The sequence below is a fragment of the Pleurodeles waltl genome, chromosome 3_1 (assembly GCF_031143425.1).
Source record: "Pleurodeles waltl isolate 20211129_DDA chromosome 3_1, aPleWal1.hap1.20221129, whole genome shotgun sequence".
NCBI lineage: Eukaryota > Metazoa > Chordata > Amphibia > Caudata > Salamandridae > Pleurodeles > Pleurodeles waltl.
Genome location: NC_090440.1, coordinates 1,162,613,563 through 1,162,631,906, shown reverse-complemented (window position 1 = coordinate 1,162,631,906; position 18,344 = coordinate 1,162,613,563). Strand labels below are relative to the sequence as shown.

Below are 18,344 nucleotides of genomic sequence, written 5' to 3'. Positions count from 1 at the left end.
TTAGTTTTGTAGTCATATTTATTGATATCTTGGAAAGTTAGAACATCATAACAGGGTAAGTTCTAACTGGAGGAGTCTCTGAAGACGAAGACTTGTAACAAGTGAAGAAGTCGGTGGATTGTGATCTTGAAGTTGGAAAAGAATTAGACTAGGAGCGTCTTCTGTTGTGTTGAACCAGACTGCATTCGGGAGATAGTTAAGAAGCTGGTGTTATTGCTTGTGGTCGGAACGGACCAGGAGACATTGATTTTGCTCTTGGTAGCATTATTAAAACTTGTGATATAGGAAGTGGAATCAACGGAACTGGAGACACCGCAGGTGTTGGAAGTAGGGTCAAAGTCTATAATCATTCCTAAATTTGGTCCTCTGCAGTAAATGTAAATTTTGAAGCAGGAAAAATATCAGTGTCCTCAATAACAATAGACTCATGAGTGGACAAGGTGTAAATTGATGCCAAGGACATTCTCAACATGAACCTCCTTGACGTCAATCTTCTGGATGTCAATAGTCTTGGTGGTGAGTTCCTTAACAGTTATCTTGACTTCTTTGATGTCGAATGATGATGTTTCGAAGTTGAATGTTGTGGCTTCGAGTGGTACGACGTCATAATGCAAGACTTTGGTGCAGGAGTTGAAGTCAAATGTGTTGATGGCACAATAGGCATCTGTACCAGAGGTGTCAATGGTGCACTTGAACTCCTTGATGGCGAACACGTCAGCACCAACTGTCTCGACATTGACTGATGTTCTCAGGAGTGCCGAGAGTGTCTGGATTGGTGGCAACTATGTTTTGTTTGTCTCTTCACTTTAGGTCTCCCTATGTGTGGGTCTTTTTTCATGAAAGAGAACCTTTTCAGAAGAGGGAGCCTCCTCTTTGTTCAGTTTTTTTCTTTCTTCCTCTCTTCCTCAGCTCTGATGTCTTCCAATTTACCTCTCAGACGGATTCTTCCTCTATCCTTGAGGGGATGTATGACATTTTATGACCGGACCTGCAGCCTAATTGTAATGGTAGTAGACATACCACAAAGACTGCATAAGGGTCTAACACTGCCTTTTTTCTTCTAGATGGGGACCATTTCATGAAAAGAGATGGCATTTCTGGAGAAAAATTTGTTTCACATTAGAAGACGTGGGTCCCGGACTCACCATGCTACTGGACCCAAGCTACACCGGGCTGAAGAGCCCTAAATAGGGCAAAACTGGTCCTAGGTTGCTTGTGTTCCGGTTCAGGGAGGACCTGGCCTGGCAGTTCGGGCTGTACTGTTTCCATGAGGACCAGGGTCAAGACTGATTTTGCATATGGCTGGGTCCAAGCTGAGATTGCGTGGAAGGCAAAGAATGATTGATAAGGGATGATAAAAGGACAATTAGATTTCATATGTTGTCTTGTGAAATTTTTTAGGAGTTAGCTACACGTCATCAATAATGGAAATTATAATGGAACATGTTTGTGGAACTTGTGAAGCTGACACACACGGTGAATGCATCATATCACACTGCTGTGAAGCATTGATGGTACGTTAATGGAATTGTGTTTGTCCATTTTGGAGTGTGTGGTGGACGTCTACCTAGTTAAGCTATTGTGGTGTTATGTAGGGGAGAAATCTCTTATAATAAAATTCATTATTATGACATTATAAAAGTATGTGGTGGTACTTTATTTCCTTGACCGATCCCAATGGTATATATGATATGTTTAATGAAACATTTTTATGACCTAGGTCCCCTCCTGGTCAATACTGACAAACGATATTCATTTTCATGATGTGGAGTAAATATATTTAACTACTGTAGAATTGCTCAGTAAATTCACATATACTTAGTTCAATTGTCACAATAAAGTTGCTGAGTAAATGGTATAGAAAGGATCCATGGGTAAAAAATTATGTTCTCTTTGGTTTAGGCTCTGTGTTTCAGGTAGATATACATTTTTAGCAGTGATCAATATGTTTAGAGGGGAATGTATATATTGAAATGTTTCTCTTTAATGCTGAATTGATGGATGTCGATATTGTTGTTTATTTGTATTGTTGTCTTTCTATGTTAAGATGTACTGCTTAGTTGTTTTGCTATGTGTTTAATTTATGATATGTATGATATTACAAATGTAAATCATGGGTATTTTATGTATGTTTGTTCTTTACAGCCCTGAGGAAGATTGCAGGTTGTGAACGAAACACGTTGGCTGTCTTCTTTTGTATTTAAGAAAATAAAGACTTTGTTGGAACGATGTTTGGTTGGTTCGATTCTAGCTTAAATTTTGTTTGTGCCTTGCCAACTGTAATATACTGGCTGAGCTTAATTCTAGCATTCTATCCAGCACCTTGTTGTTTTCACTCTTACATGCCCCATCACTCTGTTCTGTACTACATGCCATTCCACTGTATGCCACTCCACTGTACAACACATCACTCCAGCCTACTTTAGTCCACATTACTCTATGCGACTCTACGCTATTCCACTCTATGCCATGTTACTCTTCGTGCTTCCACTCCAGGGCACTCCACTCTGTGTACAACATGGTACTCCATTCTATGTCACTCCACTGCACTCTACTCTACAAACCTCCACTTCACTCTATGCCACTTCACTCTATGACATGCTGCTCAACTGTATGCCACTCCACTCTATACAACTCCACTGTACACCATGCCACATCACTCTATGCCACTCAACTCTAAGCCACTCCCCTCTACAGTACTGAAATGCACATCACTGTGCTCTAAGCCACTCCACTCTACGCTATTCCACTCTATGGCACTGCACTCTACTGTATGCTGCTTGACTCTATGCCACTCCAGTCAGTGCCACTCCACTGTACGCTGCTCGACTGTACCCCAGTCCACTCTACGGTATTCCATTGTACGTCATTAGACTCTACACTCAACTCTATGCCACTCCATTCTACGGTATTCCACTGTAAGCCACTCCAGTCTATGCCACTCCTTTCTACAACACTCTTCTCCACTCTACAACACTCTACCCAGTTACACTCCAGTCTATGATGACATTCCACGACACTCCACTCCAGTTTCTAGACACTTCACTTTATGACACTGAAATCCACTCCAGTCAAGCCCACTCTATAACACTTCACTCTGCGGCACTAGTCTCTACAACACTCTTCTCCACTGTACTGTACGTCAGTCCAATTAACGACAGTCGACTCAATGACGATACACTAAAACTTATTTTTATTAAAAAATAAAATCCCTTGATATTCAATGCAATAAAAACTTATGATTAAGGATAAGTTACAGTTAGAAAAACTTTATTTATTCTTTCTATATAAACCCAACTTGAATGACACAAACATTGGAAATTCTAAAGTCATAGTTATAAATTACATCTATAAATTACCAACTTTAAATTACTATAAATAATGTACCTCCGTACACAGTGTTGCCAACTCGCTTACCACACTACATTAATTATAACTCGCCACTCTACCATGCACAGTGTTCTCATAAATGATTTTAGTAGCTGTAATGAGTCTTGTTAGGAATGCTATCATTTAATATGCTATAAGTGATTTAATAAGCAAGGGTACAAGAAGGCAGGAGTTATAATCAATGTAGTGGGCGAGCAAGTTCTTCAATTATGACTGTCAGTGAGGATCCTATGATGCAGAAACTACTGCACCCATTTTCCAGTCGCAAACTTTATTTATACGTTTGTTTTCTGCACTATAGGGGTATATTTAGACTTTGTTTGTGCCGGATTTTCATCATATTTGTTACGCAAATCCGTTTAACATCATTTTTTGCCTGCAGAAAACTACCTTGCATCAATGAGATTCAAGGTAGGAGTTCCTGGGCAAAAAATGACTCTAAGGCCTTTGCGCCTTATTTATCCTCCCGTGCAATAGTCACGTACAGGAGGAGAAGGGCATTCAATATTAGAGCTAAGCCTGCTGTGCGCCATTATTTAACGCCTGGGTACTGGCAGACGTTAATGGACCTGTCGCCCATTTTCCATGGTCAGAGGCCATGGAAACAGCCCACAGGTGCCCTTCCCTGCACCCAGGGACACCCTCACCCACATCTGGAGGACACCTAAGGATGGGGGGACCCATCCCAGGTATGTTCAGGTGAGTTTGTTTTTTAAAGTGCCATCGGGGGCCTAACTGGGGCCCCCCTGCATGTCACTGTGCCCAATGGCCATACCCAGGGGACATTGGCATGGCCTTTGGGCAGGGGGGCATGACTCCTGTCTTTAGTAAGACAGGAGTCATGTCCATGGAGGTTGTGCATCAAAAAAGTACGCTAGTCAGGTTATAGTCATTTTTCTGACTCTAACCTGACTAGCACCATTCTTTGACACACAACCTCCTAGTTCCCCTATGCCTCTCCCACCCGGTTAGTGTCATTTATTTTGACACTAATCACACATTACCGCCGGTTAGCGCCATTCCTTAAATATGATGCCCAGTCGGCGTCCATGAATGGTGCTAGCCGGCACTAAACCTTTTGACGCAAACCTGTGCTAATGCAGGTTTGCAACAAAAAGTATAAATGAGGGCCATAGTGTGCACAACGCCTCCCGAACATTACATGACATGAGGCACTTTGTGTTCTGCGAAAACAGTGTGAAGCATTTCTAGTGCTACAATGTGATAATTCTGCGGAACACTATACATTTATTATTGCCATCAAATGTTCAAACTAAATATTACAGTATTAAAGATGAGTACTTGAGCATGACTAAAAAGTGTGTTAGATTTCTGTAGCTATATTTGGCCAAAAGAATCCTAATTTCATACTCACAAAGTTTGTTAATGCTTTATGCAATAAGGCTTGTACAAACCAAAACACAAATAAAATTACTGTGGTTGGCGTTTGTTCTATGAACTTGCATTATGTTTAGAAGCACATTTCATAAACTTAAAGCCTCTCTTACTTCCAAAATATGGCTTAGGCCATGAAGTAGAAAAAGGTAAGTTGGCGTTTGCCTGTTCTGAGTTAATTCACATAATATTCAAAATCAAAGTATGTGCTTCTGCTTGTATTCTGCGTTTTGAAGGCTAGCTTTATGAAGTGTCAGGCCGCGTCTTCCAATATATATGGCCGAATCCTCAGTACTGAATTTGCATCCCTCTATCTGTTAGCATAAATACCTAGCAAATGTAAATTTTGAAGCAAGAAAAAAGTTATATATTGAATGACAGGAGGTTCTTGAGCAGAGATGGGTAAAATAATTGTAGCTGCATTGTCTCGGTTGGGGAATGGGCATATTAAACGTGTTAGTATGCCTGTTGAATACCATGCTTTGGCTTTGTAGATCAGTAATGCCCATGCTGGGATTTTTGGGATGTTTCGTTTTTCTGGCATGTGTATAGTGGAACCCTGGTGATGGCACGTGCATTTTCCTTGCATATTAGATACAATTGACTCATAGGGGGTGATTCTGACCCCGGCGGTCAAGGACCGCCGGGGCCAGGGTCGGCGGTTGCACCGCCAACAGGCTGGCGGTGCTCCGCCGGGCATTCTGACTGCAGCGGTACAGCCGCAGCCAGAAGCGGAAAGCCGGCGGTGTACCGCCGACTTTCCGCTGCCCATGGGAATCTGCCATGGCGGCGCAGCTTGCTGCGCCGCCATGGGGATTCTGACACCCCATACCGCCATCCTGTTCCTGGCGGGTCGCCCGCCAGGAACAGGATGGCGGTATGGGGTGTTGTGGGTCCCCTGGGGGCCCCTGCAGTGCCCATGCCAATGGGCACTGCAGGGGCCCCCGTAAGAGGGCCCCACTTTGTATTTCAGTGTCTGCTTTGCAGACACTGAAATACGCGATGGGTGCCATTGCACCCGTCGCACATCCTCCACTCCGCCGGCTCCATACGGAGCCGGCATCCTCATGGAGGGTTGTTTCCCACTGGGCTGGCGGGCGGCCTTTTGGCGGTCGCCCGCCAGCCCAGTGGGAAACCCAGAATCACCGCGGCGGTCTCCTGACCGCGGAGCGGTGTTCTGGAGGGGGGAACTCTGGCGGGCGGCCTCCGCCGCCCACCAGAGTTAGAATCACCCCCATAATGTGCTGATCTGAATGTTGGTGATAGGTGACTTTTGAAAGTCAAATACAATTTTAACACGTAAAAAAGCCAGCAGTTAACTACTGAACTTAGAAAACATTTAGGCGTGGGGGGTGAGCAGTACTGAGCTAATTAAAACAAATAAATATGAGACCTGGAATTCTAGGTTATTGCTTACCAAACAACTCTTGACGAAGTTGATTAGCTCCCCTCGACGTGGAGAACTGCGTGCTAGAAGGTTGATGTCAGCCTGTCCTTGAAGCATGAGAACACTGGGGCAAAGGGAGCCTGGGATTGTCTTCAAGTCTTTCAGGGACCTGGTCGAAAGAAGAAAACAAAACTAGCAGTGTAAATGTGAGCGCCCTCAGGGCACTATGACCAAATGGCAGAATAAAATATTGGCATGCACCCAGTGGGCTGAGCACTGAAAACAGGTACTGGAATCTTGCTAGCGCAGGTGGCTTTAATAACATTTCTTAATTAGTGTTTATATTTTGAATAATGAGTTTATGTAGAAAATGAAATAACATAGAAAAATAATACACGCATTTGAAAATGTGAACTCGAAGAATGGCCACCAATATTCACAAAATGTACTTCTTAATGATTAATACTTATGAAATATTGAATATGTACTAGGTTAGTGCAGTAATATGTCATATTAAAGATTATGAAGCATGCTTTAGCTTTATAAATTGTAGGTCCTAATTTAGCGAGTGTCTTGGCCTAATTTGCCAGACCTCATGCAGAAGCTGTATTTCTAAGCGACATGTACGAAGGATTTTGCACGTCACAAACATCGAATCTGTCTGTTTGTGACGTGCAAAATGCACTTCCCCATGTACAAACCCAGTTTTGCGATTCAGTAAACTTTTTACTGAATTGCAAAACGGGATTGCGACTCGCAATTAAGAAGGGGTGTTCCCTTCCTAATTGCGACTCGCAGTCCTATATATGATTGTTTTGTGACTGCAAAACAATTGCAGTTAGCACCAGTGTCATACTGGTGCTAACCGATTCGCAAATGGGAAGGGGTCCCCATGGGACCACTTCCCCTTTGTGAATGTCACTAAAAACATTTTTTCAGGGCAGGCAGTGGTCCTATGGACCACTGCCTGCCCTGAAAAAATGAAACAAAAACGTTTCATTTGTTTATTTTTGTAATGCATCTTGTTTTCCTTTAAGGAAAAAAGGCTGCATTAAAAAAAAAAATGCTTTATTTAAAAGCAGTCACAGACATGGTGGTCTGATGTCTCCAGCCACCATCCCTGTGAGGGCCACTTTCCCAAGGGGTCGCAAATTGCGAGGTACCTCATGAATAATCATGAGGTGGCCGTTTGCGACCCCCTTGCGAATCGCTATTAGTGTCGATGACACTATACTACATTCGGATTTGCTCTGATTTGCAATTTGCAAGTCGCAAATCTGAACTTTGGTACATGTAGCCCTTAGAGAGAATTATTCAGCCAGATTTTCAGAGAACTTTAGGAGAGATTTGAGATTTATTCCGATATTGAGCTCATACTCTGAGTCATGACTGAGAGCCTGATGTTTCACTGATCGACTGATGACCTGAGGACGAAGAGTGAATCTGCTTTGCTGACCCATATCGAGGATAGGTTTAGAATGATAAACTGTGACTGTATGCATCTTATGCCTTTTCTTTCTTGGTACTAACTACGCTATTTTGATAGATCCATAGCTAGATGTTTTCTAATTTTGAGTTTCTAAATTGTTTTGCATGAAGCCTAACATGCTGATGCTAATCTGGTGTTAGTTAAGGGCCATCATGAGTGCTGACAGATGACAGGGACTAAAATGATTGACGACTTACTTTGTTGAATTTCATGTATATTTTAACTTTGTTGCAGCTGACTCTGCTATTGATTTGCACTGTAACTTTAGAATGTGTCATAGATCAAGCTTTGATTAGATTGCATTTCTTCCGCCGCTTTGGACAACCAGTGTTATTTTTTATATGTGTTTCATTTAATTTTGAGATTAATCTATATGACTTTAGCATTGTTAATATAGGGAAATAAACTTACTAAACTTTTACTAGAGGTGTGGTTATTCATGGCTGAAAGGTCATGGTGCGTGACAATTACTGACTCCACTGATAATTGATTTTATTGATTTGCTAATGATTATTGATTATTGTGCTGGAGATATGGTATTAACTTCTTAATGGCGAGTCAAAAGGTTAATCGACCTAATAACGTCCCCTTGTAAGTATCCTTATTAAGGTCTGACGCGCTAACAATCGTGTCCATGGAAAAAGCAGGGATGGACATAATATTTTGTCCAAACCTCGCGTTCAATCATGTCAGTTTGTTTTCATGGAAAGCAGAGGGAAATGGCAAAAGATCCAGGTTAATTTTAGGAGATGTTTAAGTGAGTTAGTGAGATGATGCCATCCAGAACATCAAGGGAAAGAGATGCATAGCAGCATGATAGGAAAGAGGGGCAAGTAAAACAGTGTGGAGTCAACAGCCCCAAAAAAATAGAGACAAGTAGAGAAAGTCTAAACACATGCATGATAGGAGTTCTCCGAATACACATTATGAAAAGCAGTTTTTGAATAAGTAATGTGGAAGCTCTCTCCTCTTAAGGGAAGTAATCTGTAAACAAGGCTCATGGAGAATATTTGACATACAAACATCATAGAAAGCAGTCTATACACAAGCACCACCCACAACAGCCTGCACAAAAGCACTGGAAGCAGAATTCTTCAACAAGCCTCAGAGAAAGTAGTCTGTACACAGCACCAAGGAGAGAAGTTTGTGTGACAGGCCATAGTGAGCAATATATGTGCAAGCATTTTGGAACAGATTTGTACACAAGAGTCTTGGAGAAAATTCAGTATCAAGCATCAAGGGTATAATATATACTCTGTGGTAAGTCGACTCACCATAGGATGCAGCCTGTAACAAGCATCAAAGAGAGCAATCTGTGCACATGCACCATGGCAATCTGTCTACAAACAAGAGCAATGAAGAGCATTCTGTCTATGGAACTGCACATACACTGTTGAAAGAAGTCCACACAAAAGCATCAGAATAACGGGGAGGAGTCTGTGCTCAAGTACCACCTTGAGCAGTTTATACACGTATCATAGTATCAATTTGTGCATCAGCTCTATGGGAGGCAGTCTGTCATCAGCTCTATGCGGAACTGTCTGCAGCCTGTGTTATGTAAAACTTTATTCACATAGCACGATTTTGAACAGTCTGCACATCTGCTGTGGTGATCCGTCTGCACACTAACATCACACAAAGCAGTTTTTAGGCAAGAACCTTCTGAAAGCGTGTGTGTGTGTAATCACCACCAGGAGCTTCCTGGTAACAATAACCAGAAGCAGTCTAGGACCAGGAACACCTGTTATCTCTTCTTAGTGCACCAGACTCCCCTTTTCTGTTGCTGTTTGTGCCCTCACAACTTCACAGTTGCGTATTGGAGGAGCAGGTGGACACAGACAAGTTTGGAGATGGTAAAGTGTGTTGGGTTCGTTTTTCTAAGTCACTGTTTCTTGCCACTGTTTCTTGCTGCAGTTTGTAACCCAGGTGACCGGTCCATGGTCAGATAATACAACGGGGGCTGGAAGTCAGCCAGTGCAGGGGGCGCCTTATATATGGAGATCTCGCTTGTGAAGCAGTGTGCAATGCCCCTGAAGTGGGCAGGGATGCATATTTTCTAATCCAGCCCTAAGGGCACAGATGTCTGCAGACATGAAGAATTTGCTGAAACCTTGCAATCCTTCTCAGTGGGGGGGGGGGGGGTGAGAAAGCATTGGAAGCTATGAGGTAGGCCATAATCACTATATAGATGAAGGTAGCAGCCTCCAGGTAAAGGACCACTACATTATGCACAGAATGATATCTTTGAGTCCAAAGAATATAGCCCTAACAGTCCTCATGGGGCTAGCGTGGTCATTTCTTGAGGAATCTCAACCGTAGTACCTTTTCCTTCCCTCCTCTTATAATCGAATGTCTTGTCTTCAGAGACAGGAATCTAACTGCTCTCTGTTCCCATGAGGAAGAAATGCCTACAAGACGCTCGGGAAATTTCTAACTTCAGGTTACAGCAACAAATTCATTATGGCATCATTGCCATCATGCCAGGCACAGGACCAATTTAGATCTGCTGTGGATTGTACCATACATCCTGGATGTGCGGTCTGTGTGTCATTGCTTTGTGAGGCCTCGCATAGTCCTGTGTCTTTTTCGATGAAGCTATGTGGCGCAGCTTCGCAGGACTCTCCGTCTGTTCAGATGATCTGTGGGGTGAGGCCTGGCAACGCTCAGCATTAGTTCCGATGAGGCCTGCAACTGTGAAGCGAGGCTTTGCGGGTCTTCTTGTTGCTCAGCCTCAGTTCTGATGAAGCTTGCAGCTCTTCAGGGATTCTTTGCGGGGCTTTGCGTCGGTTCACGTCTGGTTTTGTGGAACCTTCAGTTAGATCAGGAGGAGCTCTCTCTGATGCCAGCCAAGAGCCCAGGATCTGGCGAGGCATCACTTGGGGATGAGGAACTCAATCCAGCAGAGGCCAGTAGGGCTCAGGCAGATCCATTGCAGCAGGTTAGGTGGGCAGTTGCAGGGAGTCTCTGGAGCTTGTGTGCTCCTGTAGCTCACAACAGGAGGTCAGTCATCTTGGAGTGACTCGGGTAGCCTGGAATGAAGGGAGCATACTCAGTCTTCCTTCTCAGACAGCAGGGCAGTTCTCTGGCAGCAGGACATTCCTTTTTCTGTAGTATCCACAGGTCAAGGAGTTTACTGAAGAGTTAGTCTGACAGCCCTTTTGTGTACCTGGTGCAAACCTTCTGAAGTTTTGCCCCCGCAGAAAGGTTTGAAATTTCTTCCCTGCCTCCCCTGGTCTTAATCTGTCTGCATGCACAATAGGCTAGTGTGAATTTCTTTCTGTGTAAGCTGAAGCAGTGCCTTTGAAGTGTGCGTAAGGCCGTGCACAGCTCCACTACCCCATATTGCCTTGGATGGCCAATCTGCCAACACCTAGGTTCTCTATTGTATGGCTGTCTGGGAGGAATACACAAAGGTCAATGTCAAATACACCTAGTAATGTGACCCAGGAAATAAGCTGCAGGCATTAAATGGTTAGGTCAAAAAAATGTCAACTTTCTAACAGTAGCACTTTCTAATTTGTGACTTAGAATCTGACTTTACCATTAAAGAGGATTTTTTTTTTAATTGCAGTTTAAAGGCACCCAACATGACATTACTACCTGCTCCCAAACAAAGGTTATCACTTATTAAATGTAATAAGGTAGCCCAATGTTATTCTATAGGAGAAGTAGGCATCACAGTAGTAAAAAAGGAATTCAGGGGTTTTTGACTACCAGGACATGTAAAATTTAAAAGCACATGTCCCATTTTTTAAATACAAGGCCCCCTGTCCAGTGGCCAACTTGGGCCTACTTTAAGGGTTTAAAGTAGTAGGGTTTATTAATTTGTAATAAAAGGGACTTTTAGGCCTGGCAAAGTATTTATTGTGCAAAGTCGAGGTAGCAGTTTTAAACTGCATTCAGGTTGCAATTGCGGGCCTGGGACATGTTTTAAGGTGCTACGTAAGTGGGTGGCATAATAAATGCTGCAGGCCCACAAGTAACATTTAATTTACTAGTCCTCGGTATATGGTATTTCACTTTACTAGGACTTATAAGCAAATTAAATCTGCAAGTCAGGCTTATGCTATATTTACCAAGTTGTAGGGAGTGTGTAAATCACTTTAGCACTGGTTAGCAGTGATAAAGTTCACAGAGTCATTAGGGCAACTAAAGGAAATGCAGCAAAGCATGAGGGACGAAGGCAAAAGGTTTGGTGGTGATCCTGCAGAGAGGGCTAAGTCCAATCTCTTCAGCTTGGCACAATACGTGCTGCAGGCCCACTAGCAGTATTTAATTTACAGGCTTGGGTACAGTTAGTACCACTTTACTAGACACTTACAAGTAAATTAAATGTGCTAATAGAATGCAAGACAATATCACCATGTTTAATGGAGAGCACTTTAGCACTGGTTAGGAGTGGTAAAGTGCACAGAGTCCTGAAAGCCAACAAAAAGGGCTTCAGAAATCAGGATGATGAAGACAAAATGTTTGGGGAAGACCCTGCAGAAAGGGTCCAGCCCAGCACTGCTCCTTGTTCTTGAGTAGTGGTGCATGGTAGTACCTTATGGATGTTGGACTGTGAATCGTTGGATGCATGACTAAGAGAACACTTGCCTTCAGACTCTTGGCATGTGGATGGGCACACACAGACACCTTTGCACACGACTATTAAGGAAATCATGCAGTGTGTCAGTTTACATGGAGAAAGCAAAACACCTTTAATCTGAACACTTACGGTAGGTTGAGGAGGAAAGAGGCTGGGATCTTAATGGGGTCGTTCTGTTTCAGAGACTGAAAGTTACCATCCTTATTCATTAGTTTGAAGTATTGCTTGGCTGCACATGAAAGCTACAGACAAAAAATAAGAACATTATCAACATCAATGCCACATTTAATTACATCTTTTATTTGTCTAGGTCCAGTTCAAATCCCATGCCCTTTTGAGTTGGGTGACTGGCGCATTCTGGACTCTCTCCAGACAATGATCTTTTGCAGTAGATGTAGAACATAGTACATTTAGGGACTGCTCATTTTGAAGTCTTGTGCTCATGAGTTGAAACACAAGAACTCAAGAAGCTGTGTTGCTGGAGAACGCCATGATTGTGTAGAATCTAAAAGAAAGTAAGAGTGGAATGTGAAACCAGAACCCAAAGAGGTTACCATAGCGGAAAATGCCATTGTTGATATCATCAAATCAAGAAACAAACATATTCTGCTTGGTGTTAGTGAAGAACTCAAGTAGCTACAATAATACAAAATGTCCGTATATATATCTGTGAATCTGGAACCTAAGTAGTCTTAATACCGGGGAATATTTTGCGCAGGTGTCTGTTGTTTAAGAATTCAAGAAGGAGCAATACTGGTGAATGCCCCACATGGTATTAGTGAGTGCAAAGCCAAAGAGGCTATTCTACCTGATGACAATATTTCATTGAATTCAGAATCTATGAGAGCATTTTCTGATGCATGTTTAGCTCCAAGCCAGTGATTCTAGAATCTAGAGGATATAGAAAGAAAGTTATTTTTATGTGTTAGTGACAGAGACACAAGGGAGGGATGTCCCCTGTTGCTTCTTCTCGTCCTAAGGGCATTAGAGCCACTGTTGATAGCCATATTCAAATACACAATCTGTTAGAGAAGCTCAGACATCAGCAGCAGAAATAAAAAACATTCCTATATGCTGATGACATTATGCTAACATTGAGAGAATCCACACTTTCAGTACCTTGGCTTATGTCTCTAACAGAACAATTTTCCATCTTGGTGGGATATAAATAAATTGGTGACACAGTGAGGCACTTCCCATGCCACATACGACTACTAACACAGCAGCAGTTTAGACTGTCCTGTTTCAGTGCATATTTTTTGTGGATTTGTGTGTTTCTTTCTCATCTTTTTCCCAGTCATTGCTTATCATTGTTTATTCAGCTGCCTTACCCCCAAAATACAATAAACAGTGTTTTTCCAGTGTTTATGAAAGATGTTTTTTTTGCGGTGATTGTTCTAAAGCACATTTTTAATTCAAAGAAGAAGTAATGCAGGGTATATAGTGTCTACCCATTTGTAGTGTGTCCAATTGACTTATGGTAGACTATTTTAAGCCAGTGGCGGCTGGCAACTTTAGGAGGGAGGGAGGGGACGGGCGGGAAGCACACACACACACTCATTCTTTCACACACACACGCATGCACACCTGCACATCCAACAACAACACTCATAACATTCAAACATGCACGCACGCACCAAACATTCATTCTAAAAGATCACACACACACATTCTTTCTCACACACACACACAAGCACATCCATTAACAACACTCATAACATTCAAACTTGCCTGCATGCACCAAACATTCATTTTAAAAGATCTCTCTCACACACACACACACACTTACCTTCAGCCTTGGAGGTCCCAGGAGGGTTGGGACTGCTGCCTTCCCTCTCAGGGAAGGCAGCAGTCCCAGCCGCATCACAGAGTGGATGGGGTCAGTGAGACTGCTGACCCCACCCCACTCTGTGACGGAGTTTCACTGATTGACACTCGCCCTGGACACTTCAGGGCTTAAACCTGAAGCGCCCAGGAACACGTCAATGGGTGACGCTTTCCTCATTACCCAGGGGAGAGCCTCGAAGCACCTTTGCTGAGCCGAGGAGGTCACAGCCATAAGAGCTGTCCCTCCTCAGCCCAGCAAATTTCAGCTCAGGCAGCCAGGAGTCTGCGCAAATCGCGCATGTCTGGTCCCGGCTGCCTGACCTGAATATGAAGAGTGTCTGTCAGGCTGAACTTTGTTCAGCCTGACAGACACTCTTCATGAGGGGCAAAAGGTGTGGGGGGTGGCCCCTCCGCCCTAAAGGACGGGCTGCGCCTGTTGTATGCACAGAAAAGCTGTGTATTGCACTCACACACACACTCATAACTCATTACTGTGTTTCACATCTCCTTACCTCTCACACTCATGCCATCAGAACTCTGATTTAGAGCGCCATCAATTATAATGCACTTCTAATGCAGAGGACTGGATTTTCGTCAAGTTCATGATGGAGTAACTCATCTGCCAAAGTCCAAATCAAGCCCTTTGTTCGTTTTCCAGGTCTCTGAATGGATGAAAAAAAATTGGCCCAAATTTAAGGATGGCCATGCGCCATTTAACACCACATTAGTGTAATTTTTCTGATGCCAATGTGGCGTTAGATAGACAAAAACGCTGAAGCCATATCTACAAAGTGGTACAATGGATGCATTGCGCCACTTTGCGACCCTTTGCACTACCTTATGCATGCGCCATGCATGATGTAAACAAAGGGGGCAATCCGGCGCAAGGAAGCCTGCAAAAATGGCGCAATTAAATCTATAAGATTTAATTAAGCCATTTTTCGCATCATTGTTAACTCCTGCTGAAAGCAGACGTTAAAAGGATGCACCCATTGGAATCAATGGGCCTCCTTGCACTTTGCTCTACTAGTGTCAGAATTTTTGACACTAGTGGAACAAAGCGCCATAATAGCATCAAAAATGCTATTATTCCTAATATCGCCATGGTGCACCGTGTCTTAAATACCGCACACACATGGTGGTGTTAGGAGGGCGCAATGGGGGCGGAAGAAAAGTGGCACTTCACGATGTGAAGCACTACTTTACTTAAATTTGGACCTAAGAGTGCTAGATTTGCATGTTTTAATAAACACATTCATGGACATAATTTAGTGTCATTCACCTAATCCTTACTTAATATTATGTCATTATGGGGGTGGTCAAGCCTGCCAACAGCATAGTACCTGTGACACCCTTAGAGTTTTGAATTACATCAAATTAATTTGTAGCCCTGCATTCCAAGGCAACTAAAACCTGCTAATTTAAGTATGTTCACAAGTGCATTTCCTCACTCTTTGCCTGCTTACATTAAGTTGGTGCTACGGCTGTGTAGATATTCATAGCTACCAAGTGTCCCCATTGTAGATGTCTCAGATTAAGTCTGTCTAGACCTTTTAACAGATATCACATTGTACTTAGGAACTTGAAATGTTGTTGTTAAGATCATAACCATGGACGCAAACACCCCAGCAGTAAAATACAGCTGTGAAAAAAGCCATGATTAGCTGAAGGTATCACATATGACAATGGAACTCTTTGTAGCTATTCATTTTGTTGGGATGTGGAAAGTCCTGTGTCAAGATTTCACCACTATCCTATATGCATGGTGACAGAACTCTTTTAATAGGTACCTGTCACTACACTTTGTATTGAATGTTTTAGATAGACTATTCTATGAAGGGGTTTTATCCATCTTGGTCTGTAGGTAAATAGAAGGGTACATATTGGCCTAGAGTTGTTTGGGCCAGTCATTTCATCAGTGAAAAAATCAAACCCTGCCAAAAGATCAAATAGATTTTATTATTCCCAGGTTCTCTACATTGCATAAAATAATGATATCTGACCTAAACATGTTTCCAAATCTTTCACTGTTAATCTAAGCAAACAAAACTGGAGGAAACTAAATGAAGAAACAATATTTTAGTGACATCCCTAAACCACAAAACTCAAGCAGAATAATCTTACAGGAGTCTATCTTGCTGCTACCTTGTATAACAAAGTTACATTGTGTTGGCCCCTTCATAAAGAAATAAAAATGACCCATTCTCCCTCACTTTCCTTTCTTTGAATTACATTATTTTTCTGGTTGGGAAGTTTGTTATCAGTGGTTTTATGTTGACACTGATGATGGCTGATTCTCATTCGGCAGGGTTTTATCAGTTATTATATGTTTAAACTTAAAGGCCTCATCAATATGATTCCCAATAACCTATACTCACTGATCCATCAAATGAATCTTGACATCCACAGATGGAAAGCATTAATCCATTTATTTTGGTGGCCTTGAACAAAGCATCACAATAATGATTGCTCAAAAATGTATCTATATATTATGTATGCTACCATTAGCTGTCCCAATTCGCATGCTTCAGCAGGTTGATTCTGACATTAAACTCTTCATAGAGAACAAGGATAAACTGCATGCATAGTTGGCAAAGCTATATGCACATACAATGTACGCTGGACTACGTCTACCACTAGTAGAATTGTGCCACTCAATTCAATGCTTATCTGAGATAAACACATGTTATGTTTAACCGCCTCATCACCTAAATGCTCCTAGTTAAAAAGGACTACTTGATTGTAGCATTGGGGTGCAAAGGAACTTTATGCCACAACTAGACCACTACTTTCCAGTTTGGCCCCCATTAACTACACCATGATTATAATATCGTTAGCAGCTTGAAGACTGCTGAAGATTTATTAATACTTGGCCAACCCCTACTCAAAAAACCATCTGCTGACCCCAATGAAATAAAAACTACCGTCCCATCCCTGAGCTCCCCTTCCCTGCCAGAGTACTCGAAAAAGGCATCAACCGTCAAGTGACTGAACACCCGGAGAACAACCATCTTTTGGACACCTCTCAATCCGGATTTCGCACCAAGCACAGCACCAAAACCGCCCTACTTGCTGCCACCCTTGACATCAGAACCCTCCTTGACTGGGGAGAAATGTCAGCCCTGATCCTCCTTTGACTCTTGGCAACGTTAGACACTGTATCCCACCTCACCCTGATGAAAAGACTACATCACATTGGAGTCCAAGGAGGCGCCCTCAAGTGGATTGCCTCCTTCCTCACTGGAAGAACCGAGAGAGTACGGATACCACCGTTCACCTTGAAACCCACGTACTCATCTGCAGCATTCTTTAAGGTTCATCCCTTTGACCCACTCTGTTCAACACCTACATGACTCCCTTTGCCAAAATCGTCAGAGCCCATGGATTAAACATCATATGCTATGCAGTCAACACCCAGTTCATCCTCTTGCTCTCAGAGGACCCCAGCACCATGAGAGCTACCTTCCACAGGTGTATGATGAGTGTCGGCGACTGGATGAAATACAACTACCTGAAACTCAAAACAGACAAAACTGAAATGCTGGTCTCGGCAACAACACCTAACCATGGAATGACTCAAGGTCGCCTCCGAAATAGGTCCCTTGTCAACACTGACAGACCATGCTTGTAATCTCTGCCCTATCCTGGACCTCAAACTCACCATGAAAATCCAGGCAATGCAGTCAGTCTTGCCAGCTTCATCACACTTTGCATGCTCTGGAAAATCTTTTAATGGCTCCCCATCAACACCAGACACAGTGCCACTCAAACCCTGGTCACCAGCCACCTGGAATGTGGCATACATGGCAACATACGCAGGAATCACCACTCATTTCCTAAAAAGACTGCAAACCATACAGAATCCCTAGCCAGACTTATCCCCGACCTCCCCAAATGGACCCACATTACCCCTCACCTCAAGAAACTCCACTTGCTCCCTACACAGAAAAGATGCCCATGCAAGCTTCTAATCTACTCCTACAAGGCCCTCGAGAACCAATGACTAGCCTACATTAACCACCACCTGAACTTCCACGAACCCTCTTGGCACCTGGGCTCCTCCTCCCTCATGCACCCCCCCATCCAACGAAGCAACAGCGGAGGATGCTCCTTCTCTTACCTTGTGGCTAAATCCTAGAACGAGTTCCACCTGCACCTCCAGAACGCCACCTCTTTCTTAAAATTCCAGAAGGAACTCAAGACCTGGCTGTTCAACTGAACTCACCAAAAGCAGCAAGACCCTTGGCACATGGATACCCTCATGGGTC

At 43.0% G+C, this 18,344-nt stretch overlaps 1 protein-coding gene across 1 annotated transcript in view; it reads right to left on the bottom strand.

Moving 5' to 3' along the window:
- Positions 1-18,344, bottom strand: part of LOC138285031 (otoancorin-like) — a 489,250-nt gene that overhangs the window by 222,991 nt on the left and 247,915 nt on the right. The window contains exons 15-16 of the mRNA XM_069224460.1: positions 12,379-12,491; positions 6,203-6,341 (exon numbers count right to left, since the gene is read on the bottom strand). Of these exons, the coding sequence (XP_069080561.1) occupies positions 6,203-6,341; positions 12,379-12,491 (252 nt within the window). The remainder of the gene's footprint in view (positions 1-6,202; positions 6,342-12,378; positions 12,492-18,344) is intronic.